General features: G+C 40.2%; 1 protein-coding gene across 9 annotated transcripts in view; it reads left to right on the forward strand.

The window, feature by feature from the left end:
* The window catches only part of HDAC8 (histone deacetylase 8), a 340,920-nt gene that overhangs the window by 147,291 nt on the left and 167,168 nt on the right, over positions 1 to 26,461 (forward strand). For all 9 annotated transcript variants that reach the window (XR_009547468.1, XR_009547469.1, XM_060182729.1 and 6 more), the window contains 2 exons: positions 23,331 to 23,503; positions 26,179 to 26,273. Coding sequence is in view for 7 of the 9 variants with exons in the window: in XM_060182729.1 (XP_060038712.1) it covers positions 23,331 to 23,503; positions 26,179 to 26,273 (268 nt within the window). In the remaining 2 variants the exon portion in view is untranslated. The remainder of the gene's footprint in view (positions 1 to 23,330; positions 23,504 to 26,178; positions 26,274 to 26,461) is intronic.

A 26,461-nucleotide genomic window follows, 5' to 3' on the forward strand; every position in this document is an offset into this window, starting at 1 on the left:
TAAAGACACCACAGCACCAAAGCTTCCTCCAGTGAGGTGAGGGTCGGGCTCAAACTCTCCACATAAGCTATCATACAGGCACTATTATTAGTTACTATTCACAGAGGAGATGAAAATAGAGTTAACCTCTTTTTAAATATTTATTTCCTTTTTATTGCCCTTGTTGTTTTTATTGTTGTTGTAACTATTGTTGTTGATGTCATCGTTGTTGGATAGGACAGAGAGAAATGGAGAGAGGAGGGGAAGACAGAGAGGAGAAAAAGATAGACACCTGCAGACCTGCTTCACCACCTGTAAAGCAAACCCTCTGCAGGTGGGGAGCCGGGGGCTTGAACCGGGATCCTTACGCCGGTCCTTACGCCGGTCCTTGCGCCGGTCCTTGCGCGGGTCCTTGCGCCGGTCCTTGCGCTTTGTGCCACGTGCGCTTAACCCGCTGCACTATCTCCCGACTCCCCTAGAGTTAACCTTTAAAGAATACATTTGATGTAGACATGTAGAAAGGTGACTTTCAGGTACAAGGAAATAAGTAACAAAAAGCATACATGTAAAAATGTGAGGTGAGTGAGGTGAGCCATGGACAATTCAATTTTCCTTTGGAATAATTTAGATTAAGGTATTATTGGAAAACTAGATTCCATAAGCAGTCTGGCATGGGATCATAAAGGACTTTGAATCACAGGCTAAGAATTTTAAGCATTATTTAAAGACAATGGAAGAACATTAAAGGTTTTTGAATAAGGAAGTTACTTGATCAAAACTATCCCCAAGGAAAATTAATCTGAATGACTTTGGCCCCTTACTTCATAATATATTCAAAAATTAAGTCTAAATAGTTTATTAAATTAAGCCTAATAGTCTAAAGGTAAGAACCAAAACTATAAAACTCTGAGAGGGAAGCTTAGTTATAAATCTTTGTGACCTTGAATTATGTAATGCTCTTATTTATGACACCAAAAGCATAAACAACAAGAGAAAAATAGGTGGATTGGATACTGTTAAAATTAAAAACCTTTGTGCTTAAAATGAATGCTCTGTCAAGGAAGTGAAAAGATAGTCCACAGAATGGGAAAAAAAAGATTTGCAAATCATGTATCTGATAAGGGACTTATTATAGTATATAGTTACAACTCAGTATTTTAAAGACATATGATCCAAATTTAAAATAGGAAAAGGACTTTCATAGACATCACTCTAAATTAGATTTACAAATGAGCACAGAAAAGAATACTGAGCACCATTAGTCATCCGTGAAATGCAAATTAAAACCATAATGAATACCACTCCATACCCACTAGGATCCCTATAACTAAAATAAAAAAGCAAAAAATAATGAGTGTTGGCTGGTGAAGGTGTAGAGGACTTAAAAACCTTATACGTTGCTAGTATGAATATAAAATGGTTCAACCACTGTGAAGAACAATCTGGGAGTTTCTTAAAAGTTTGAACATGAAGTTACCATAAGACCTAGCAAATATACTTTTAAGAATATAGCCAGGAAAAATAAAAATGTATCCATACAAAATCTTGCACACAGATATCCATAGCAGCATTATTTATATTATCGGAAAAGTTAAAATAACTCAAATATCCATCAGTTGATGAATGGATAAACAAACTGTGTTATAGCCAAATAATGAAATATCATTTGGCTATTTAAAAAATGAAGTATTGATGTATACTAAGACACGAATGAGCTTCTGAATATAATTTTAGCTGAAGTAAACCAATCACAAAAGACCACCAAGTATATTTATATGAAAGTCCAACAATTCCATAGAGACAGAAAGTAGATTAGAGGTTGTCTAGTACACACAGGGATGGGGAGATGATGAAAATGCCTTAAAATTCATTGGAGGCAATGCTTGTACAACTCTATAAATATACTAAAAACTGTTGAATTGGACATTTTACATGAAGGAGTAGTATAATAGGTAAATATCCACTAAGATTTTAAGAGTGTTTTAATATATATATATATAATTTTAATGGGGCTATAATAATTGGTTACCAGCTACAGATTTCTGAGCACTATCAGCTGTGAAATTGCTTCTGAAAAGTTGAAAATATTGGAAGAAAGGCTGTTAGCTAGCATGGCCCGGATGTCTTTCACCCTTCAACAGAGCCATTTCAGGATAGCAGTGATAGTACAGAAAACATGGTTAGGGGCCAATGAGTGATACATGTCATAGACCTGACAAGGAAAGGAGGATATGAGTCACTCATAACCTAATGGAACCAAATCAATAGGAAGGTTGAGACTAAAGATGTAAGAAAGATGCCATTGGTGATATGACCATTAAAGCAGTAGGAAAGAAGACCTACTGCCCAGATAGAAAAAAAATTAACCTTGAGGAGGAGAAGAAACACTAAAGAAGATGTTTAGCAGTAATGAAGGAAGTAGAGAAAGGTACACTTTATGCATAACTTCAGCCAGTTTAGTCACCATGACTACTGTTTGATCTAGGAAGATACACACCATACTTTTTTCTTCCTAGTTGATACTATCTAAGTAAAATGAATTAGCAGTTTGAAACAATCTAAGTAAAGTGAGGTAGTTGAGACCACATAAGTAAAGTGAATTAGCAGTTATGTCTGAATAACAAGCAGAGATGGAGAAAGTGTCTGTGTGTCTGTCTGTCTATCTATTTATCTATCTATCTATCTATCTATCTGGGGAAAAAAGTCAACTTAGAGCAGTGAAGCTCTGGGAATGACAAAAGAAAAAAAGGAATATGTGCTCTGAAATGTACAACATGGTAGTTGATATTTGACTAAAATGCCACCATTTTAAATGGAAAATGCTTGAAGATTATGACAACTGACAGAGGTCCTAAGTCTTTTTTTTCTGAATGCTTTAATATTTTATATCACAGAATTACATGTCAACAGGAGTGTAAATCCACACCATTCCCACCACCAGAGTTCTGAATCTTCAGTCCCCACTTCAGTCCACCACAGTTCCCCTAAGGTTGTAGACATGGGTCAACCATCTTCTCTACAACTATCTGTCCACATTTGTACATAATTTCCCCCGTTTTTCTCCTAATTCAATCCTCTCTTCCTCTCCAAGCAACTCATGACAACATAACTACCTCCATATGTCCCTCTCCTTTCCCTTCTCTCTCTCTCTCTCTCTCTCTGAGTGCTGATGGAGCTGGAGTGCAGAGTCCTCTTATCTTCATCCTATCACTTCTCCCCCACTGGGAGTATGGATCAAGGTTGTTTTGGGGGTGCAGAAGGTCAGAGTTCTGACTTCTGTAATTGCTTCTCCGCTGAACATGAACATTGACAAGTCGATCCATACCCCCATCCTGTTTCTCTCTTTCCCTGGTGGACCAAAGCACTGGAGATGCAAGAGTCCAGGACACACTGGTAATGTCGTCTGCCCAGAGAAGTCAGGATGGAGTCATGGTAGCATCTATTACTTGGTGTCTGGGAGGTGGCATGGCCTAAGTTGAGACAAGATAGTTAATGAAAAGGAACCAAAAATTAGGATTAGAGCAGATGAGATTAGGGGTTTTAGGGTAGAAGAAAGCTAGAAAGTCCATTTTAGGTGTTCCTGGGGTCATACAACTACAGTAGTTTTGCTTGAGTTTGGTAGCTAGTTTGAAACTGCATATGAATATTGTCTGAGAAAGTATTGTCAGAGTAGAGAAAAAGGGCTAGAAAGTTGGATTAGAGCAGAGAGTAGCTCCTGTTCTTGAAAAAAATATTATGTGGATAAAATTAACTATTTACCTCCATCAACCTTACCCAGGACATGCATACATATATCATCAGAGCCTGTGTAACCTCTAAGTCCCTATTGATCTGAGCTTAGAGCTTATGGTCACAAATGGGAACATTGCAGGCTGCACTTATTTCAGGACCAGTCTTTCTCAAGTGGCAGGGCAGGATACCCCCAACCAACTTTTGGAGACTGGGGCTATCCCTACTCTCATTATAAGTCTTCATATTAAAATAGTAAAGGAGTGGACTATCATTGTACTAAAAAAAGGAGGAAAGCTAGAGAAATAGTTGACGGGATAGGGTAACTGCTTTGCTGTGTGTAACCCAGGTTCAAACCTCTGCATCATATGGGTTGGAACCACAAAAAGGTCAGGTGTTGTTTGTTCTCTGTCTCTTTGCATCTCTCTGTCTCCATCTCTCTCTTCATCTCTCTCTTACACACACACACACACACACACACACACACACACACACACACACACACACTAAAAATTAGCCCGGGGTTTGGGCAGTAGCACAGCTGGTTAAGCACACGGCGCAAAGTGCAAGGACCAGTGTAAGGATCCTGGTTCAAGTCCCTGGCTCCCCACCTGCAGGGGGGTGGCTTCACAAGCAGTGAAGCAGGTCTGCAGATATCTGTCTTTCTCTCCCCCTGTCTTCCGCTCATCTCTCCAATCCAACAACAATAACAGCAATAAGAACAACAACAATAATAACCACAACAATGATAAAACAAGGGAAACAAAATGAGAAAAAATAGCCTCCAGGAGCAGTGGATTTGTGGTGTAGGCACAGAGCCTGAGCAATAACCCTGGAGACAAGAAAAAATAAAAATAAAAAATAGCCCAGGAGTAGTGAAATCATGTATGCATGAGGTCCTGGCTCTGGAAAAAAAGAAAGAAAATAAAGGGGAGGGGAAGGGATGGGAGGGGAGGGAGAAGATAACAGACACTGAGCTATCCCCACAGTAGCATACCCAGTTAAACACACCCCATTCCCCACCTGCAGGAAGAACACTTCACAGGTGGTGAAGTAGGTTGCAGGTGTCTCTCTTTCTCTCTCTGTCTCTATCCCCCATTTTAATTCTCAATTTCTCTGTCCTACCTAATTAAGAAAGAAAGGAAGAAAGAAAGAGGAAGGAAGGAAGGAAGGAAGGAAGGAAGGAAGGAAGGAATAAAGAAATGAAAGAGGAAGGGAAGAGAAGGAAAGGAAAGTAAAAAGGAAAGGAAAAATTAGCCATCCTGAACAGTGGATTTATAATACCAGCACCAAGCCCCAGCGATAATGCTGGTGGCAGAAAAAGAAAATAAATAAATAAGAAAAAAAAGAAGGCATGATGCTGCAAGAGATGTGTTTGTTTACTAAGTGAAGGTGAAATAAAGGATTGCCAAGCTGTACAGAGGGAGTGACACATATTAGTCACTCAATACATACTTATGAGGTATTGAATTAGAGTTATAAGTATAAGCTGAAGAGAATGTAATTAATTTGCTTTCTCAGCTTTCTCTAGCACAACAGAAGAGAAAATTCTGACAGTGTGGTTCCAAAAACTTAAGATTGACTAGGCAAAATGACAAATGTGTGAAGAAATTAAGTATTCTAGTAAGAGCTTCCAAAATGACTAACCATGTTTTGCAGAGTGATGAATAGTAAAGCAAATGAGGTGAATTTTTTAAATTTTATTTATAAAAAGGAAACACTGGCAAAACCATGGGATAAGAGGGGTACAACTCCACACAGTTCCCACCACCAGAACTCCGTATCCCATCCCCTCCCTTGATAGCTTTCCTATTCTTTAACCCTCTGGGAGTATGGACCCAAGGTCATTGTGGGAATGCAGAAGGTGGAAGGTCTGGCCTCTGTAATTGCTTCCCCGCTGAACATGGGCATTGACAGGTCGATCCGTACTCCCAGCCTGTCTCTCTCTTTCCCTAGTATGGTGGGACTCTGGGGAATTGGAGCTCCAGAACACATTGTTGGGGTTGTCTATCCAGGGAAGTCTGATTGGCATCATGCTGGCATCTGGAACCTGGTGGCTAAAAAGAGAGTTAATATATAAAGCCAAACAAATTGTTGACTAATCATGAACCTAATGGCTGGAGTAGTGCAGATGAAGAGTTGGTGAGGTTTCTGTTTTGTAGATAGCTAGTAGGCGTATTTTAGTTATATTCCAGAGGGCCTGTGGCTATACTAGTTGTTTTTTTTTTCCCTGAGCCTGACCTGTGATATGTAGGTGGATCCCAGTTATTGTCTGGGGAGATGATTTCATGGCTGGAAAAAGGACCAGAAAGCTGGATCAGGGTAAAGAGTAGCTCCCAAATATGGGAAAGGTGTATAAATATTGTTGACTGTAAACCCCATCAATTTGATCTAATCTGGGGCCCATATTCAGCTTAGGAGCCTATGTGACCTCTGCATCCCTGTAGATCCAACGTCACATTCTGTGGTCATCAGTAGGAACATTCTAAGCTGCCCCAATATCAGGACCCATCTTCGTTGGGTGTAGCATAGAGTATGTTGTCCAGCCTCCCTTCAGAGGATGGAACATTCTTTACCGTTGTTGATCCAAGTTAAGGGCAAGGTCCTATGGGGGCCCACAAAGTGGTCTGTTTTGTTGTTCCTGATAGAGATGACTGGTAACAATGGACAGAGGGGTTTATTCTCGGTTTAGGTCCATAATGTCTGTTTGGGAATCTCAGGACTCCCCAAATAGGGTCCCAGCTGATGGGGTGGCCTGTTAGTGACTAAAGAGTCATCGTTAAAGTATGCCAGTCTCTTGCCCAAATGAGGTGAATTTTAAAAATGGGGGGAAAGAAGTAGGAAACAGGAGTTATGAGAATGAAGAGCTAGTTCAGAGGAGGTGATGTTGCAGCATTGTTTACAAAAAGGCAGGGGGGTGGGGAGTAATTCAGAGTTCAAGATCTTAGAAGTGGAGTAGTTCCAATGCCCATGTTCAGTGGGGAAGCAATTACAGAAGCCAGACCTTCCACCTTCTGCAACACACAATGACCTTGGGTCCATATTCCCAGAGGGATAAAGAATAGGAAAGCTATCAGGGGAGGGGATGGGATATAGAGATCTGGTGGTAGGAATTGTGTGGAGTTGTAGCCCTCCTATCCTACGGTTTTGTTAATGTCTCCTTTTTAAAATAAATTTTAAAAAAAGAAGTGGAGTAGTTCCAAGTGTTTCCTTATCAAATCCATAAGCATGGAGATGCCAAGGGATGGCTCAAGCAGAATATAGAAGAATATCACTGTCATTTACAAGTTGAAGAAACTGAGAACAAATACTACACTTGAGTTACTCACATATAAGAAAAGATAAAAAGCACTGCTAGGAGATGGTGCAGTGGCTACAGCACCCAACTTGCAAGAGTGAGGGCTAGAGCTCAATATCTGGTATTGCCTATACCATAGTGATGCTCTCGTTGTTTCATTCACTCCTTAGTAAAGGGATATTTGAGAAAAATTTTAAAAAGGCAAGATTTTTGTCATTTGTACAACATGCATAGCTCTAAAGAGGGATATGCTAAGTGAGAGAAGCCAGGAGGAAAAATTAAAATACCAGATGATACCACTCATCAGTGGAATTTAAGATACAAAGCAAGTAAAGGCAAGGTGAAATGTCAATAAACCCTTAGCCAACTTTATTATCTGAAGATACTGAAGGGGGAGGTAGGGAGCCAGGTGGTGGAGCAGCGTGTTAAGTGGCATCAAGATCCAGGTTCCAGCTCCTGGCTCCCCACCTGCAGGGGGGGGGTTCGCTTCACAGGCAGTGAAGCAGGTCTGCAGGTGTCTATCTTTCTCTCCGCCCTCTCTGTCTTCCCCTCCTCTCTCAATTTCTCTCTGTCCTATCCAACAACACTGACAACAATAGCAACACTAATAGTAACAATGACGATAAACAAGGGCAACAAAAAGGAAAAATTAAAAAATAAATAAAAAATAAAGGGGGAGATAGATGGACTTAAGGGGTTGGGACAGATGAGTGGTTAAGACAGTTGTGGTACTCCAGAGACAGTAGTGCTGTTCCAGTTATCATTATCCCTGTAGTACTCATTAGTAGTGCTTCTGGGGAAATTGCTTCACTCCCCTGTTTCTGCTCTCAAGCACATACTGCCCTCATGGTGTCAAAGCCTGAGTGCTGGTGTACAGGATAGACAAGTACAAGAGAGTGAAGGCAGAAAAGGAAAAGCAGAGGGAAAGGACTGGAAAAGAAGGAAACAATAACAGAATCAACTGAGAGGCAAGAAGAGAAACTAAAGAACAACAACAAAGATCTTTCAATGGTTCCAATGAAATCTGTGTTTGCAGTTGACTTTGTTTTTGCTGCTTTCATGGTAATATTTGATATTTGATGATAAAGTGGTGGCAAAACACCCTTCCTCCCACCCAAGGGCTGTCCCAGTAGAATCTGCTGGGGAATCACACCACAGCCTGCTTCTTCAGCTTCCTGGATATTCTCTGTACTTGTCTGTTTGTCAGAAGGGCCAGAGATTCTTGGTCTTGCCCTGTCAAGAGTTGCCACCAAGCAGGCAGGAGAATTTCTTGGCCCTTCATCTCACCTGCTTCTGGTAAGTTTTCTTGAAATTAAGAACCTTGTCATTTCAAACATTCTTTTCAGATATTCAAAACAGACTGACACCTATTATGTAGCAAAAGCCACAGGCAGCCTTATCTCTTGAGTCATTTTCTTTTTTTTTTTTTCATTTCTAGATCTTTTAGGTAGGATTTGATGAGAATGGCAGCTCACAAGTATGATGGTGCTTTTGGTCACAAGTTATTTATTTATTTATTTATTTTTATTGATGTGTTGACTAGCTCAGTCTGGGAAATGGTTTAGTCCTGAGAAATGCATGTTCTTGTTTTGCTCTCATGTACATTATCTGTGACACTTCCTCTCTAGGATGTGCTATGCAGAAATTAGCTCCAGGAAAATGCGAAGATCAGTAAGAAAAATGTAATCTGTGTAACTTTCCTTTGAAACTATAGTTTGTATGTATGCTTTTGTAAGCCACCTATATGACCTGAGACTAATACAGAGGTCCAGAAAGAAAGGGGGAGAGAGAGAGAGAGAGAGAGAGAGAGAAAGAGAGAGAGAGAGAGAAGAAAAGGAAAGAAAGCTGTGGTACATATACACAGCAGAATACTGTCCCCTCCAGGGCATTGGTGGTTCAGTGATAGAATTCTTGCCTGCTCCGCCCCCTCTCCTTGTCATACCCTGATTTTCACCAGTCACTTTTCTCTCCACCCTCTCTGCGTCACATCCTGTTCCCACCCTACTGGGCTAGTATATTTATAAGGACAAGATTGTTTGTAGTTTTAGTTTAGCTTAGCTTGGTTTAGATTGCGCTACGTCCTGCATGAATAAAGAGATACTGCCTACAGCTCAACCATGAGTCCCGGGTTGTCTGTCTCCCGTCAATGAAGCTCAGCCCAACATATGGCGCCCGAACAAGGGACTGACATAAGCCCTGAAACAGAGACCGGCACCAACGTGGGACCTAACCCGCCCATCGCCCAGATAAGTAAACTTGGCTACCCATCCACCATGGGTTGCCTTTCTACTTATGAAGAGGTTTGCCAAAGCCTCTACTGTTTCATCATGAGACAGTTACTCTGTCTCTGGAACATTTTGCTCTGGGCCACACTTCGGTTCCCTGACCAGGAACTTTGGTTTCTTGTGACCCTAATCATAGAGCTTGGGAGATGCATGGAGATTTCTCCTTGGACTTTCTGGATTCCCTCTCCCATGTTTCCTGAGGAAAAGGACTACATTTTGCTCCGGGCCACAATTTGGTTCTTTATGACCATGATCGTAGACCTTGAGATATACATGGGGATTTCCCCTGGGACTTTCTGGACTTCTTCTCACATGTTTCCCATGGAGAAGGACTACTCTAATTTGAGGAGCATTCTCCAGTACCCTGGCAGTCCCCAAGAATGGAGACACGTGGTTAGTTCTACTCTCCTGATTGGATTCTTTCTTCGATGGGAAGACACTTTTAAAAATGGGTGCCTGAAGCAATCCAGCAGGAACAGTCAGAAGCACCCCAAATGGAATTTCGAGGAGCTTTTTGGACTAGGACACCCTTCAGGGACTCATGATACTACATGCTGTCAAGTCTTCACATGAAAAAGCATCTACTCAAATGGAATTCCTGGAAATCCATTTGGATCCTGTTCTCTAACATTGCCTACAAGATGGAATGACTACAACACACCCCCGGAAACCAATGATGTGACCTGGCACGACCTGAAGAAACAGATTCACAGACTCCAAAAACCACTCTCTACAGAAAAGCAGAATTCTGGTGGCCGACATTCCCCATCGAGACAGACATGCAGCGTTTCATCCCTTGGCATTTTCTTCTGTGGTCAGCTACTTTGGACTGACACCTCCATCGGACTTACTGGTACACGCTGCTGTGTTTCTCAAAGACTAACGTAAGCCGATTGCCTTGAGACTTTATAGACCATGTCCCCTCGCCTGCAGGCTCTGCCCCCCCCAAGACAGAAAACTCTTCCTCCTTATTAGGTTATGCCCACAGAGGCAGGAAACGCCCTTTGAGGCAAGAGATGCCCCCAGAGGCATGAAGCGCTCCCAGAGGCAAGAAATGCCCTTTTGCCTGCTAGGCCTTGCCCTTTGAGTCAAGAAATGTTCCCCTTGGCATCACACTGGTTATTGCTGCTTGCCTATTTTGTTTTCCATGTCTTATGCCAGTTCTTTTGAAAACGCCTGTACGATATAGGTTTCTGTTCACCCCACAATCCTGATACTATGGCCATTAGTTAAAAAGAAAGGGGGAATTGTTGGTATGCTTTTAAAAACCCCTTCTGTTTCATTTGGTTTAATCCCCCCTGCTTAACACTATTCTATTTACATAACCACTTCATTCTGTTTACATAACCGCTGTTAACAAACACCACCCTCCCTCCAGGGCATTGGTGGTTCAGTGATAGAATTCTTGCCTGCTCCGCCCCCTCTCCTTGTCATACCCTGATTTTCACCAGTCACTTTTCTCTCCACCCTCTCTGCATCACATCCTGTTCCCACCCTACTGGGCTAGTATATTTATAAGGATAAGATTGTTTGTAGTTTTAGTTTAGCTTAGCTCAGCTTAGATTGCGCTGCATCCTGCATGAATAAAGAGATACTGCCTACAGCTCAACCATGAGTCCCGGGTCGTCTGTCTCCCATCAATGAAGCTCAGCCCAACAGAATACTACTCAGCTATTAATGATGAAATCACCTCCTTTGCCTCACCTTGATGGTACTTGAAGGAGTCAAGTAATGATATTAGTCAGAAGGAGAAAGAGGATCTCACATATAGGCAGAACTTAAGAAACAAGAAGGGGAAAACAGAGGGTGAAACTTGTACTAGATGTGGTCTGTTGCAGCAAGCCCAAGGATGGGGGTGAGAATGGGAGAGGGTATTTGGGAGGTTGAATAGATGTTGGGGACCTAATGCAACCTTTTAATACCTAAATTCGTGGTGGAATTGGTATGTAGACACCTATCATGGAAGAATGAGACACTGTAGCCATGTGACAACATGTGCCTTGAAAATCATTATTTCTCCAATAAAACAATTAAAATATAAAGAGGAAGTGGGAGTGCTGGGGAGACAACACCATGGTTTGCAAAAAGACTTGTGTCTGAGGTTCCAAAGTCCCAGATTGAATCTCCCATACCACCATGAGCTAGAGTTTAGCAGTGCTCTGATCCTTCTTTCTGTATCTGTAGCCCCATATCTCTCTCATTAAAAGTAAAAGAATTATTTTTAAAAGGGGGTAGGTTGAGGATGCAGTGCCTTAAAGTGGAGAGAGATGACACTTTTGATGGATTAAGGGCACTAGTGCATATTTTGTGGAGATGTGAAATTGTACCCCTGTGGCAACTGTCTTGTAAACCAACATTTCATCAATAAAAATACATTGTATTAAATGACATAGAAAAATGTGACATCACAGAGGAAAGGACTTATCTTTTGCTCAGTGCAATAAACACATTGCCCAATGTAGCATCTGGCATATAATAAGCACAGTTCATATATCTTGAATGAACAAATGAACAAATGAATGAGTAAATATTATAAAATTTATAATAATTATTTCCTGTCTTCTACTGAACCAGGTGCTTCCTGAGTCTTACTTATTCAGTATCTCTTGTGTCTAGCTTAGGGATGAGTATGTGAATCAAGGTTTGGGAGAATGAATGAATAATAAAATGCAGATACTGATGAGCAGGAAAGGAGGGAATGAGCAGGAAAATAAATGTGAAACAGGTGCTGAAATCTTCAGAGGAAGTGAAAGAATACATTGTAGATCTATAAATAAGAACTTTGGTAATACTTGAGTAGAATAAGCAAATCACATTGACTTCCACAGGGGAGACAGACAAGAAGGAACGGTACTGGATATGGAAGTAACACTTAGAAAGGAAACATTTCACTTTCTCTTCCACCTTCCTGTAAATTCTAGAGGAATAGGCACAGTATATTTTCTCTTTGATTCTGCCTCAACTCTCACATAATCTATCACATAGCCCTCTTTTTTTTTCATTATTTACCATATCTTGCTTCCTGTTGCTCTTGTGCCTAGAATGTATCTTTTGCCAGTGCCTCTGTATCTTTCGCCAATCCCTCTGCCTCCAAGCTTTCTCTTTTTTCCTAACATGCCATAACAAAAATCAAAGTTCCTGGGGATGAGAAGATAAGCTCCACCTGTTAGATCACCAGCTTGCATGCCTAAGGCCTCCGAGATCACAAATTCAGTCCCTGCAACACCTTATTTCAGAGCTAACCAGTGTGTGGTCCTTCTTCTCTATATAGACTCTCTTTCTCACATAATAAATTAATTCAATCTTCTTTTAAAAAAAAACAATAACAAAGTTCCAGGCTAGGGTGATAACATAGCAACTGAACAGAAGAATTGCAAGTGAGAAGTCCCAGGTTCAATTCCCAGCATCACCAATAGCCAAATCTGAGTGGTGCATTGGTTTAAAAAATGTGGTGGGAAGAGGTGAGAAAAGAATATCAAATAATAAATACATAAATACAAAATAAAAAAGAATATCAAAATTCCTAACTATTTTTTTCAGCTGCACTGGTAACTATCTCAATTTCTCCAATGTCTCCTATTTGATTATCAAATAAAATGAAAACGTCTAGTGTTGAATTTAAGAATGTCTACCATGTAGTCCTATGTAAGCTGTCCTCACTTCCAGTTGTTTCGATATGTATATGTTTTACAAAATACCCCTGCTTTGTTCAAAACTGCTAATTAATTATCCTTTTTATTTATTAGTGATTTAATAATGATTGACAAGACTGTGGGATAAGAGTGGTACAGTCCCATACAATTCCTGCCACCAGAGTTCCATATCCGCTCCCCTCCATTGGTAGTTTCCCTATTCTTTATCCTTCCAGAAGTATGAACCAAAGATCTTTATGGGGTGCAGAAGGTGGGAGGTCTGGCTTCTGTAATTGCTTCTCTTCTGGATATGGGTGATAGCAGGTTGATCCAACTCCCAGTCTGTCTCTCTCTTTCCCTAATGGGGTAGGACTCTGGGGAAGTGGAGTTCCAGGACACACTGGTAAGGTTGTCTGCCCAGGGAAGTCAGTTTGGCGTCAAAGTAGTGTCTGTAACTTGGTGACTGAAAAGCTTTAAGATATAAAGCAGAACAAATCATTTAATAATCAAAAACCTAAAGGTAAGAGATTAGCAGATGAAATTTGGGATCTTCATGTTGGAAGAAGCTAGGAAGTCTATTTTAGGTATATTCCAAAGGGTCCATGACTTTACTAATTTTTACCTGATCCTGACAGCTAATGTGCAGGTGGGCTAAGAGTATTGTCTGGAGAAAATGGAGTGAGAGTTGAGGACAGAACTAAGAAGCAGGATCAGGGCAGATAGAAGCTCCCAAATATGGGAAAAGTATATAAATACTGTAAATAAAAATATAAAATATATAAAAACTGTAAATCCAATCGCTCTGACTTACAGCCCATATCTATTCATAATTAGCACAGGAGCCTGTGTAACCACTGCATCCATATCAGTCTGAGCCTGTATTCCATGATCATGGCTAGGAACATTCTAAGCTACACTCTTTTCAGGATCAGTCTTCCTCTAGTGGCAGAGTATGTTAACCCAGCCTCTCTTTGGAGAGTTGGGCAATCTCTACCATTATTGTTCTACATTGAGGGCAATGTCCTGTAGAGGCCCACAAGAGGGTTTATGATGTTCCTGATGGAGATGACCAGTGATGATGATAGAGAAGGATCTGTTAGAGGTCTGGGCCCATCATATCTATGTGGGAATCCAAGGATCTCCTGACAGGGACCCCTGATGATGGAGTGGTTTGGTAGTGACTAGTGACCAAAAGAGCCATCGTTAAAGTGTGTCGGTCTCTTGCCCTTGTCCAGCTTTTGTAGTCCTTACTTTATCTGACTGGGTTAGCCTTGGAGTGATTGAAGGAAGTGAAATAGGAAGTAGGTGAGGAGGGTATCTAGGTCTAAGTAGAAACTATTTGATTAAGTACTTTATGGTATCCTTTTTAGGTCTTTCTACTTGCTTGCTGCACTTACTGAGTTACTGTAGACTATGGTACACTTTTACTTTAAGGTATATATTTCCCTTCAACTTATGGATACATGTGCATATGTGCCCTATCTCATGTGCCCTGGTCTATATCTAGGTTCTGTAACATTGTTAGGAAGTGTGCCACCCAAAATGGAACTAAGGAGTTCTATGAGCTAGGAAAGTTCTCACCAGAGTAATGGAGCTGGAGGATTGACATCCCAGGCCTGGCATCTCTGGACACTATCCACATGAAACATATCAAGGTGGCACTGGTTGCATTGATTTGGTTGAAATCAGCAGATGCAGTATCAAATGGTGTGGATCAGGAAAAGCATGAAGGAAAGTGAGCTGAGCCCAAGAGGTTCCAGGACAGGTTTTTTTTTTTTTTCTTTTTTAAATATTTATTCCCTTTTGTTGCTCTTGTGTTGTAGTTATTATTGATGTCGTCATTGTTGGATAGGCCAGAGAGAAATGGGGAGAGGTGGGGAAGACAGAGAAGGGGAGAGAAAGACAGACACCTGCAGACCTGCTTCACCGCCTGTGAAGTGACTCCCCTGCAGGTGGAGAGCCGGGGGCTCGAACCAGAATCCTGACGCAGGTCCTTGCGCTTTGCGCCACCTGCGCTTAACCCACTGCGCCACCGCCCGACTCCCCTCCAGGACAGGTTTTATGGAGCATGAGGAAGGTTCCTTACTGTCTTAGGGTTTAAAAAGGAAATAGATAATTATTGTTATAACCAAGTTATTTGAGAACTTGGTTTACTCTGAAAATCTCATGGTTAGGTTTTACTGTACTATACAATACTTATCATGATTTATTCAGCCCATCTTGGATGGAGCTTGAAGGAATTATGTAAAGTGATAAACCATAAAGAGAAAGATGGGATGATCCCACTCATAAACAGAACTTGAGAAAAAAGAACAGAAAGGAAAATGCAAAGCAGAATTTGACTGAGTTTGAAGTATTGCCCCAAAGTTAAAACTCTTGGCAGGGTGTAGATGTTTCAGGTCCACTGTAGGGGGTTGGGGTAGGGACACAGACCTTTGGTGATGGAAATGGTCTTAATATACACTCCTATTAACTTATAGCCCTATAAATCAATATTTAATCAATATGAGAGGGGAAATAGATTGAATGTCTCGAACATTCTGATGTATAGACTTCAGTTCTGAGTATATATTCTTTCAATCTAAGCACTTAAAGTTTCAAATTAGGAAACTGATTGAATTTTAACACTAGGCTTAAATTGTTAATACATTTCAAGTAATAACTTTTTTGAAATATTAAATCACCTATAATTTTAGACCAAGGAGACTAGAAGTAACCGGTCTTGTTTGTATATAATTATCTTTTTTTTCTGCTTATCCAAAGTCCTCTCAATCAGAAATTTTTAGGGCCTGTTTTACCTAGTTGAGTATCATTAATAAACTTTTTTGGAAACGTCAACCTTCTTAGATTGTCCTTTCCTTTCTCGTAGTGTCAAATACTCATAAATAATATATGCATATGCTTTTTTCTTCCTTCCTCTCTTTCTTGTTCTTTTCTCCTTCCTTCTTTCACTCCTTCTTTGCTTCCTTCCTTCATTTCTTCCTTCTTTTCTTTGCTACTAAGGTTATCTCTGAGGCTTGGTGCCTACATGAAGACTCCTGTGCTCCCAGTGTTTCTTTTTTTTTTTTTCTCTGCTGATAGAAACAGAGAAAAATAGGGATGGACAGAGAGAGAGAAAGACAGTGACATCTGCAACACTGTCCTACCACTCATAAAGATTTCCCCTCTGCAAGTGGGGGCCCAAGTCTTCAACCTGTATCCTTCCACATGATAGCCTGTATACTCTACTGGGTGGACCACCACCTGGGCCCATATGTACATCTTTTTTATATGTCAGTATTTTCCCATATCAATTTTTAATTTCTTTTTTAAAATTTTAAGTCATTTTTTTTAATTTAAGAAAGACATTAACAAAACCATAGAATAAGAGGGGTACAATTCCGCACAATTCCCATAACCCAATCTCCATATCCCATCCCCTCCCCTGATAGCCTTCCCATTCTATATCTCTCTGGGAGTATGGATCCAGGGTCATTGTGGGTTGCAGAAGGTGGAAGGTCTGGCTACTGTAATTGCTTCCCCGCTGAACATGAACTGGTCGATCCATACTCCCAGTCTGCCTCTCTCTTTCCCTAGTAGGGTGACTCTCTGGGGAAGCAGAGCTCCAGGACACATTGGTGGGGTCTTTGGTCCAGGGAAGCCTGGCCAGCATCCTGATGACATCTGGAACCTGGTGACTGAAAAGAGAGTTAACATACGAAGCCAAACAAGTTGTTGAGCAATCATGGACCCAAAGCTTGGAATAGTGGAGAGGAAGTGTTAGGGGGATACTCACTGCAAACTCTAGTGTACTTCTGCTTTCAGGTATATATTTTGCAGTAGTTTATGGATACGTGTGAACATATGCTTTCTCTCACAGAAACTGGTATATATCTAGGTTTTGGGATTTTGTTAGAAAGTGAACCACCTGAGATGGAATTAGAGTATACTATAAAAGGAAAGGTCTCACCCGAGTAATGAAGCTGAAGGGTTGTCATTCCACACGTGTAGTCTCTGGACACAGTCTGAAGTGAAGCATGCTGAGGTGGCAATCATTGTGTTGGTTAGGTTGTGATCGGCGGATGCAATATTATTTGATATGGATTGGGAGAGGCATACGGGAAAGTGGGCCCTATCCAAGGGTTCCAGGACTGGGGGAAGTAGAGGCTCTATAGTGGAGATGTGAGGTTCCTGGTGTCTTAGGGTTCAAAAAGACAATCGATAGTTAATATTATCGTCACATTAATTGGTAATTGGGTTAACTTTGAAAAGTCCTTTTGTTAGGGTTTGCTGTACACTACCCAGTATCTTGTATATAGCTGTGCTATTGGTTGCTTCTGATCTACTTGGTCTAGGCTTTTGAGAGAGTCTGCATATCAATTACACTGCATATATTGAGAAAAGATTCAGTTTGTGTTTTGAAAAACTTCGAGACATACAATTAATTTTCCCCCTCTTGTATTAATTAACTAGTGATGTATATGACTACATTTAACTAGGAGTGTACATAAACACCATTCCCACCACCAAAAGATTGTGACCCATCCCTCCCACCCACTCCCACCCCCCACTGTCCCAGGAAGCTGCATGTCTACCCCTCACCTCAGGGTTATTACTTTGGTGCCCTACTTACAATTTGGTCAGGTCCTGCTTTTAGTTTCCCTTTCAGATCTTCTTCCTCAACTTCTGTTGATGAGTGGGATCATCCCATACTCATCTTTATCTTTCTGACTTAGCTCACTTAACATAATACCTTCTAGCTCCGTCCAAGATGGGTCAGAGAAGTTGGGTTCATTGTTCTTGATAGCTGCATAGTATTCCATTGTGTATATATACCTCAGCTTTCTCAGCCACTCATCTGTTGTTGGGCACCTGGGTTGCTTCCAGGTTTTAGCTATTATGAATTGTGCTGCTATGAACATAGGAGTACACACCTCTTTTTGGTTGGGTGTTATGGAGTCCTTGGGGTATAACCCCAGGAGAGGAATTACTGGATCATATGGAAGGTCCATGTCTAGCCTTCTGAGAGTTTTCCAGACTGCTCTCCACAGAGGCTGTACCAATTTACATTCCCACCAGCAATGTAAAAGGGTTCCTCTGTCCCCACAACCTCTCCAGCATTTGTTGCTGCTGTCCTTTTTGATGTATGGCATTCTTACAGGAGTGAGGTGGTATCTTAGTGTTGTCTTAATTTGAATTTCTCTGAAAATCAGTGACCTAGAGCAGTTTTTCATATGTTTGTTAGCCTTTTGGATCTCCTCTGTAGTGAATGTTTCATTCATATCCTCTGCCCATTTTTGGATGGAGTCATTTGCTTTTTTGGTGCTAAGTTTGCTGAGCTCTTTATATATTTTGATGATTAGTTTCTTGTCTGATGTATGGCATGCAAAGATCTTCTCCCATTCTGTGAGGGGTCTCTTTGTTTGTTTAATAGTTTCTTTGGATGTGCAGAAGCTTTTCAATTTGATTTAGTCCCATTGGTTTGTTTCTGCTTTAGTCTTCCTTGCAATTGGGTTTGATTCATCAAAGATGTCCTTGAGGTGTATGTGGGAAAGTGTTTTACCAATGTTTTCCTCTAAGTATTTGATTGTTTCTGGTCTGACATCTAGGTCTTTGATCCATTTGGAGTTGATTTTTGTTTCTGGTGAGATAAAGTGGTTCAATTTCATTCTTCTGCATGTTACAACCCAGTTTTCCCAGCACCATTTATTGAAGAGAGCCTCCTTTTTCCATTTAATCCTTTAGTCCCCCTTATCAAAGATTAGATGTCCATAGGTGTGGAGATTTATTTCTGGGCTTTCAATTCTGTTCCACTGGTCTGTGTGCCTATTTTTGTTCCAGTACCATGCTGTTTTGATGATGATGGCTTTATAATATAGTTTAAGGTCTGGGAGTGTGATGCCTCCATTTCTGTTTCTTTTCCTTAAGATGGTTTTGGCAATTCTAGGTGTTTTCAGGTTCCAGATAAATGATTGTAGTGTTTGTTCTCTTCTCTTAAAGAAGCTTGGTGGAACTTTGATGGGTATTGCATTAAATTTATATATGGCTCTGGGGAGACTATTCATTTTGGTGATATTTATTCTTCCAATCCATGAGCATGGGATATCTTTCCATTTCTTGGTAACAGTTTCTATTTCCTTGAGTAGTGACTCATAGTTTTCAGCATACAAGTCTTTCACTTCTTTGGTCAACTTTATTCCTAGGTATTTGATTGATTTTGCTGAAACAGTAAATGGGAGTGATTTCTGGATGTCCTCTTCTGAAGATTTAGTGTTTGCATAAAGAAATGCCACTGATTTTTGTACATTGATTTTGTAGCCTGATACCTTGCTATATTGCCAAATAACTTCCAGTAGTTTTCTGCTGAATTCTTTAAGTTTTTCTATGTATACTATCATATCATCTGCAAATAGTGAGAGCTTGACTTCTTCCCTTCCAATCTGTATTCCTTTGATTTCTTTCTCTTGCCTGATTGCTATGGCAAGAACTTCCAATACTATGTTGAAGAGTAATGGTGACAGTGGACAGCCCTGTCTAGTCCCCGATCTGAGGGGGGAATGCTTTCAGCTTCTGTCCATTGAGTATGATGTTGGCTGTAGGTTTGCTATATATAGATTCTACTATCTTGAGGAATTTTCCATCTATTCCCATTTTTTGTAGAGTTTTGAGCATGAACGGGTGTTGGATTTTGTCAAAGGCTTTCTCTGCATCTATTGAGCTAATCATGTGGTTTTTGGCTTTGCTTTTATTGATGTGGTGAATGACATTGATTGACTTATGGATGTTGAACCAGCCTTGCATTCCTGGGATGAATCTCACTTGGTCGTGATGAGCAGTCTTTTTGATATGTTGCTGTATCCGGTTGGCCAAGATCTTGTTTAATATTTTGGCATCAATGTTCATCAGAGATATTGGTCTGTAGTTTTCCTTTTTTGTTCTGTCCCTCTCAGCTTTTGGTATCAGGGTGATGTTGGCTTCATAGAAGGTGGAAGGGAGTATTCCTATTTCTTCAATCTTATGGAAAAGCTTAAGAAGTATGGGTACTGTTTCCTGAAAGTTTTGTAGAATTCGTTTGTGAAGCCATCTGGTCCAGGACTTTTGTTGTTAGGAAGCTTCTTAATAACGGTTTCAATTTCTTTGTCTGTGATTGGTGCATTTAGATTTTGTAGTTCTTCTTGGATCAGTTTTGGAAGGGCATATGCTTCTAGGAATTTCTCCATTTCTTCCAGATTCTCTAGCTTGGTGGCGTATAGTTCTTTATAGAAGTTTCGCAGGATTCTCTGTATTTCTGTGGTGTCAGTTGTGATATCTCCTGCATCGTTTACAATTCTATTAATTTGAGTCTTCTCTCTTTTTTGTTTGCTGAGTCTGGTTAGGGGCTTGTCAATTTTGTTTAATCTTTCAAAGAACCAAAATTTGGCTTCATTGATCTTTTGTATGGTTCTTTTATTTTCGATGTTGTTTATTTCTGCTCTAACTTTAGTGATTTCTGTCCTTCTGGATGCTTTAGGGTTTCTTTGTTCCTCTTCCTCTAAGTCCTTGAGGTGTGCAGTAAGTTCGTTCATTTGAGCTTCTTCTTGGTGTTTAATATGTGACTGTATGGCTATAAGTTTCGATGTTATCACTATTGTTCATTTCAGTCATTTTGAGAGTTCATTGTTCTCATCTTTTGAGACCTAAAACAAAGTTAAATCTTTATTGACTTAGACATTTAGTTTCAAATGTGTCATTGGCAATTGTCCTTCCACATTTGTATTCTTAATAGTGGTGAATGGAAAATCAGGTGCCACATGCTCAAAATTTCACAATCCATTGTTCCTCACATGTCATCACACCTGAAATAGAAGAAAATCAGACCGAATACAAAACCTCCAGGACAAAGAAATACCTTTCTCTCTTTAAGATAAAATCTTAAGAATCTATGAGGACCAAAAGCAAAGTTACCTTGGATGAATATTTCCTACCATCCCCTGAATAAGTTGATTATTCTCTCTTCTGTGCCATCCTTGATCCTTCATTTATCATTTGCATTTTAATTACCTATTGATACAGTCTGAATCTTCTACTGTGTTCTGAACTAAGATAAGAGCTATGCCATAATCTTTGTTCCTGCAGTATATTACAGTTCCATGCTGGACTGGTAGAGAGCACCCAGTTAATATGTGCCAAGTAAGTGACCTCTGCATCCCTGTAGATCTGAGCTCACATTCTGTGGTCATGAGTAAGAACGTTCCAAGCTGCCCCAATATAAGGACCCAAGCAAGGTAGAGAATAAATAAGGAGAGGATAGGGGAGGTAGCGTAATGGTTATGCAAAGATACTCTCATATTTAGGGCTCCAAAGTCCCAGATTCAATTCCCTGCACCAACATAACCCAGAGCTGAGCAGTGCTCTGGTAAATAAATAAATAAATATTTTTAAAATAATAAATAGGGAGAGGTCTTTCTTGCTCCCCTCTCCATTAAACTGTAAACCTTTTTAGAACAGAGATCATGTATTTCTCTGTGTCTCTCGACAGCAATTAATAGCATTCTGTATGTGTAGATGCTCAGTAAATGTTAGCTAACTATTCAGGACGCTTATCTTCCCTCTGCACCCCGGAGATAAGCACATGAAAGAGAGAGTAAGCCTGGGCATTCCTGTATGAAGGCTCGTATGTCATAAGTTTTACAATATCCTTCTAATCTCCACAATCACTCAAAATTATCTGTGTAAATGAGAAATCAAAACAAACCTATCTTTTAAATCAAAGACTGCCTCTGAAGTTGAGCATTTTTCAGCAGTTTCAGTACCCTGGTTACATATGAATTGAGAAGAACAGCATTTGATTTTCCTAAATTCTCTTTGTAGTTTCAGAAAGGTCTGGAATTTTTCTGTTTTTGCTGTACTAGTATACTTTGACATGTTGATTATGAAGGGGATCATTAACCCCAACATTTTTAATCACTTCTTGAGTCTGCATTTTCTCAACACTGAGGTATGTGAATTTAAACTTGTTTGTATGTCTTACTAAGAATTATTCAGACCCTTAAGGACTAGTACATGTTTTGTTTGGGAAGTAGATTGTAAGCCCCTTGAGCACAGGGACTTTACAATTCCTAGGAATGCATTCTGGACATTGTCACATTTCAGTTAATGGTAATACTAAAAGTATAATGAAGGTTCTCTGTCACATTGACAACTTCCTTTTCATCTAAAAGATTTACCACCTATATGTTGAATAACAAGCTTTGGGGTTTAGTTGATAGTATTGAAAGATGCTACCAAATTTATGCCCATTATTACTACAGTTTATTATTTAGGGTGTTTTCAAATTTATGATTTAGGATCAGTTGTCACTTCTCTTTAATACCCTGTTAACATATGAATTGAGTACAACTGTATTTTATAACCGAGAAGTAAATGTGTACACTATGTCCTATAGTTACTGAAGTTAAATTAATATCAATGTTTAAACAGTCTCAAACAGAGAGGCAAATTCAGTCCTTGGTAAAGATGGAGGAGGGACATATTTTGTAAGTCAAAATTTTTTAAGATTTATTTATTTATTCCCTTTTGTTGCCCTTGTTTTATTGTTGTAGTTATTATTGTTGTTGTTATTGATGTCGTTGTTGTTAGATAAGACAGAAAGAAATGGAGAGAGGAGGGGAAGGCAGAGAGGAGAGGGGGAGAGAAAGATAGACACTTTGAGACCTGCTTCACCACCTGTGAAGCCACTCTCCTGCAGGTGAGGAGCTGGGGGCTCGAACCGGGTTTCTTATGCTGGTCCTTACGCTTTACGCCACCTGCGCTTAACCCGCTGTGCTACGGCCCGACTCCTGTAAGTCAAATTTTCTTATATTTATTTCCTTGTTTATTTTGCCTCCAGGGTTATTGCTAGGGCTCGGTGCCTATACTACGAATCCACTGCTCCTGGAGGCCATCCCCCCTTTTTTGTTGCCCTTGTTTTATCATTGTTGTGGTTATTATTCTTGTCATTGATGTCACTGTTGTTGGATAGAACAGAGAGAAATAGAGATAGGAGGGGAAGACAAGAGAGGGGGAGAGAAAGATAAACACCTTCAGACCTTTTCATAGCTTGTGAAGCGATCCCTACCCCACCCCCCACCCCCCCCCCCCGCAGGTGGGGAGCCAGGATCTTTACTCCTGACCTTGCGCTTCGCGCCATGTGCACTTAACCCTCTGCGCTTCCTCCTGGCCCCTTAAATCAAATTTATTGATGTATTTTTGCAAATAGTCTGATTCACCCTTTGTTGATAGAAAGTTTGATGAGTCTTTTAGGCTGGGTCTTTTTTTTTTCCCCCCCAACCTTTGCCCGCTCGACCAAACTGCGAACTAGTGTCACTACTACCTGCTACTCCCAATCACTCTTGGGCCAAATTGACCTATCTTTTCCTAATGTTTTGCATCCTTTTTTCTTTTCTACAGCATACTAAAGGAGGTATACATAGCCTTTAATCCAAAAGCAGTGGTCTTACAGATGGGAGCTGATACAATAGCTGGGGATCCTATGTGCGCCTTTAACATGACTCCAGTGGGAATTGGCAAGTGTCTTAAGTACATCCTTCAGTGGCAATTGGCAACGCTCATTTTGGGAGGAGGTGAGTACAAAGGAAGCTCAACATGGGGAATTATTATTATTATTATTTTATTATTTTTATTTACTTTCCTCCATGTTTTATCCATTGACACTGAGGAAAACTTGGCTTTCATAGGTTAAAGAAAGCCAACCTACCTGTGGTTCAAAATTTGAGTCTGTGAGATCTGCCACCTTCACAGTTCAGCATAAGAAAGTATTCAGTCATACTTTCAGCATGACATGAAGTCTTTTCAGTACTCTGAAGTTGGTTGCAATTCTGGAAGCAAAGGTTCTTTAAAGTTGAGATCACATCTCAATAAGAAAAGAGGATCCTAACACTGGGGGACTTCATCCTCTCTTTTTTTTTTTTTTTTTTTGTTTGGTGTAATTTTTGATTCTTAGTAAATATTTGCATTAATTAAATAATGAAGCAGATTTCAAGAACCATTTCTGTCTGTCTTTCTCTTTTATACACACACATACATACACACACACACACACACACACACACACACTTGTGCACATGCACACACACATGAATGTGTTACAATGAAGCAAAATGTGATATCTAAAGAGTCTCTTGGGCACTTTTGCCTTCAGTGTATACTGATGTTTTGTACTACTTAATCAATGTAAAGTTGGGTGTATTCAATAGAAGCATTTACAGTTTTGTGGAAGACGGCTTTCACAAACTCAACTACCTTTGAAGATGCTTTACCTAGAATCTTCTACCTAGCACAATCTTTATTATCCAAAATAATGGATTGATGTGCAAGAATAACATGCTCCAACAGATTGAACTTTAAAATGTGTGTTTTCTGGAACAGCTAATAGTTTGTTGTTTTGTCAACTTGTTATAAAAACCAAATTGGAGGATAGCATGGGAAGGCCTTATGAACAATGAATGCAAATTCAAAGCAAACACAGAAGCCTGAGACACTGGCAACCTCAAACAGCAGTGGAATCAAAATTAAATATGCTTTTAGGAGACAGCCTCTTGTAAAAAAAAAAAGTGTCAAGAAATGCATTAACATCAGGGAAAAGATGAAATTCATAAGCACTGTGTGACACATTACTTTCTCTGTGGCACTAAGTAAGGGCAGTGATTATGATACAGGTACAAGTAGAAGGAAGAAGAAAAAGAAGAAGAAGAAAAAGGCCTTGCCATAATATACATCTATGTGAGTTCAGTTTTTGTTTAAGGCCTTTACTTAGTGTTATCAGTACCACTTTCCTATCTCAGTACAGAGTGTTGGCTTTTGAATTTATCTGTTTATGCAATATTTTATTCATGAAAATGCCTGTGCTATTGCAGGTTAATTATTAATATCCCATTTTACTCATAAAGCATACCATTTAAGACAATTATGTGTTCAGCCTACCTAAACTAGATCAGATTCTTTTTTTATTTTTTACATTTATTTTATTTATTTATTCCCTTTTGTTGCCCTTGTTTTTTTTTTATTGTTGTAGTTATTATTGTTGTTGTCGTTGTTGGATAGCACAGAGAGAAATGGAGAGAGGAGGGGAAGACAGGAGGAGAGAAAGATAGACACCTGCAGACTTGCTTCACCGCCTGTGAAGCGACTCCCCTGCAGGTGGGAAGCCGGGGTTCGAACCGGGATCCTTATGCCAGTCCTTGTGCTTTGCGCCACCTGCGCTTAACCCGCTGCGCTACAGCCCGACTCCCTCTTTTTTTATTTTTTAATTATCTTTATTTATTGGATAGACACAGCCAGAAATTGACATGGTAGGGGAGATAAAGAGGGAGAGAGAAAGAGAGACACCTGCAACACTGCTTCACCACTCACAAAGCTTTCCTCCTGCAGGTGGGGACCAAGGGTTTGAACCCAGGTCCTTGAGCACTGTAACAAATGTGCTCAAGCAGGTGCACCACCACCCAGTCCCAACTAGATCAGATTCTATTTTTCTCATATTGAAGCAAGATTAAGAAATCATATCATTTCATCCTTACCCTCTTAGCTATAGGCTAGTGTTCAGATTGTTGCATGGCAGAACACATCTGTTCAACATAAAATATACTGACTATTAACCAATCTAACAATGGTTTCTAGATGACTAACAGGACCTGACAAGATGGGTCAGAGAACCAAACAGTCCCTTCCTCATCTCATTCTCTTTAATTTCTGCCTCATCCTAGTATTTGATAGAGGAAAATGGATGCTGATATTGAAAAGAAGAGGCTTGTTTCTGTCAGCATTCTTGTTATCTCTTTTCTGGGTGTTTCTATGGCTATGTCTGCTAGTAGCTTCTAGCTTCATATCACATCCAGCAGTCATTTTGTAGAACTGGTGGAACAGTCATTACAGAAATCTTCACATTGCATAGGTGACCCGCAGATGATCCAAATTCTGGAAGCCACAAACTTAAGTATGACTTGCAGTGGAATCGAGAGCTTGGAATCCTCAGGTGATATTTGTTCAGAGATGATGTACTCTAATCTTTGTAGGCCTTGTACTTCCCAGTTCCATACTCTGCATTATCTGACTAGTCCACTAAAGTGTGCCTATTAAGTGGTTGAAAAATATCATAAGGAGTTGTTTCGGGGAAGTTCTGCAGGTGGAATTGTCTTATTAGCTCTTTTATTAAAACATTTTCTCTCCTTCCTCACCCCCTCCCCTCTGCTGCTGTTTTGTGACTATTCTTTCCTAACTTCACAATTCTTGATGGAGACAGGAGGCTATAACCTTGCCAACACGGCTCGATGCTGGACATACTTGACCGGGGTCATCCTAGGGAAAACACTATCCTCTGAGATCCCAGATCATGAGGTAAGTAAGGCTCTGACAAGTCCTCTCTTCTTTAAGGGGGAAGAGCTGAGTCATTCCACCTAATCAAAATCACGTCTTCACTACTCAATACCATTTTGTTGAAAGATACTCCAATAACATAACAATAACACACTGTCTTGGAAGAATAGTGAGCTCTTGTTCCAAAATAGCCAAGATCTTCTGCCTTT

The sequence above is a fragment of the Erinaceus europaeus genome, chromosome X (genome assembly GCF_950295315.1).
Source record: "Erinaceus europaeus chromosome X, mEriEur2.1, whole genome shotgun sequence".
NCBI classification, from domain to species: domain Eukaryota; kingdom Metazoa; phylum Chordata; class Mammalia; order Eulipotyphla; family Erinaceidae; genus Erinaceus; species Erinaceus europaeus.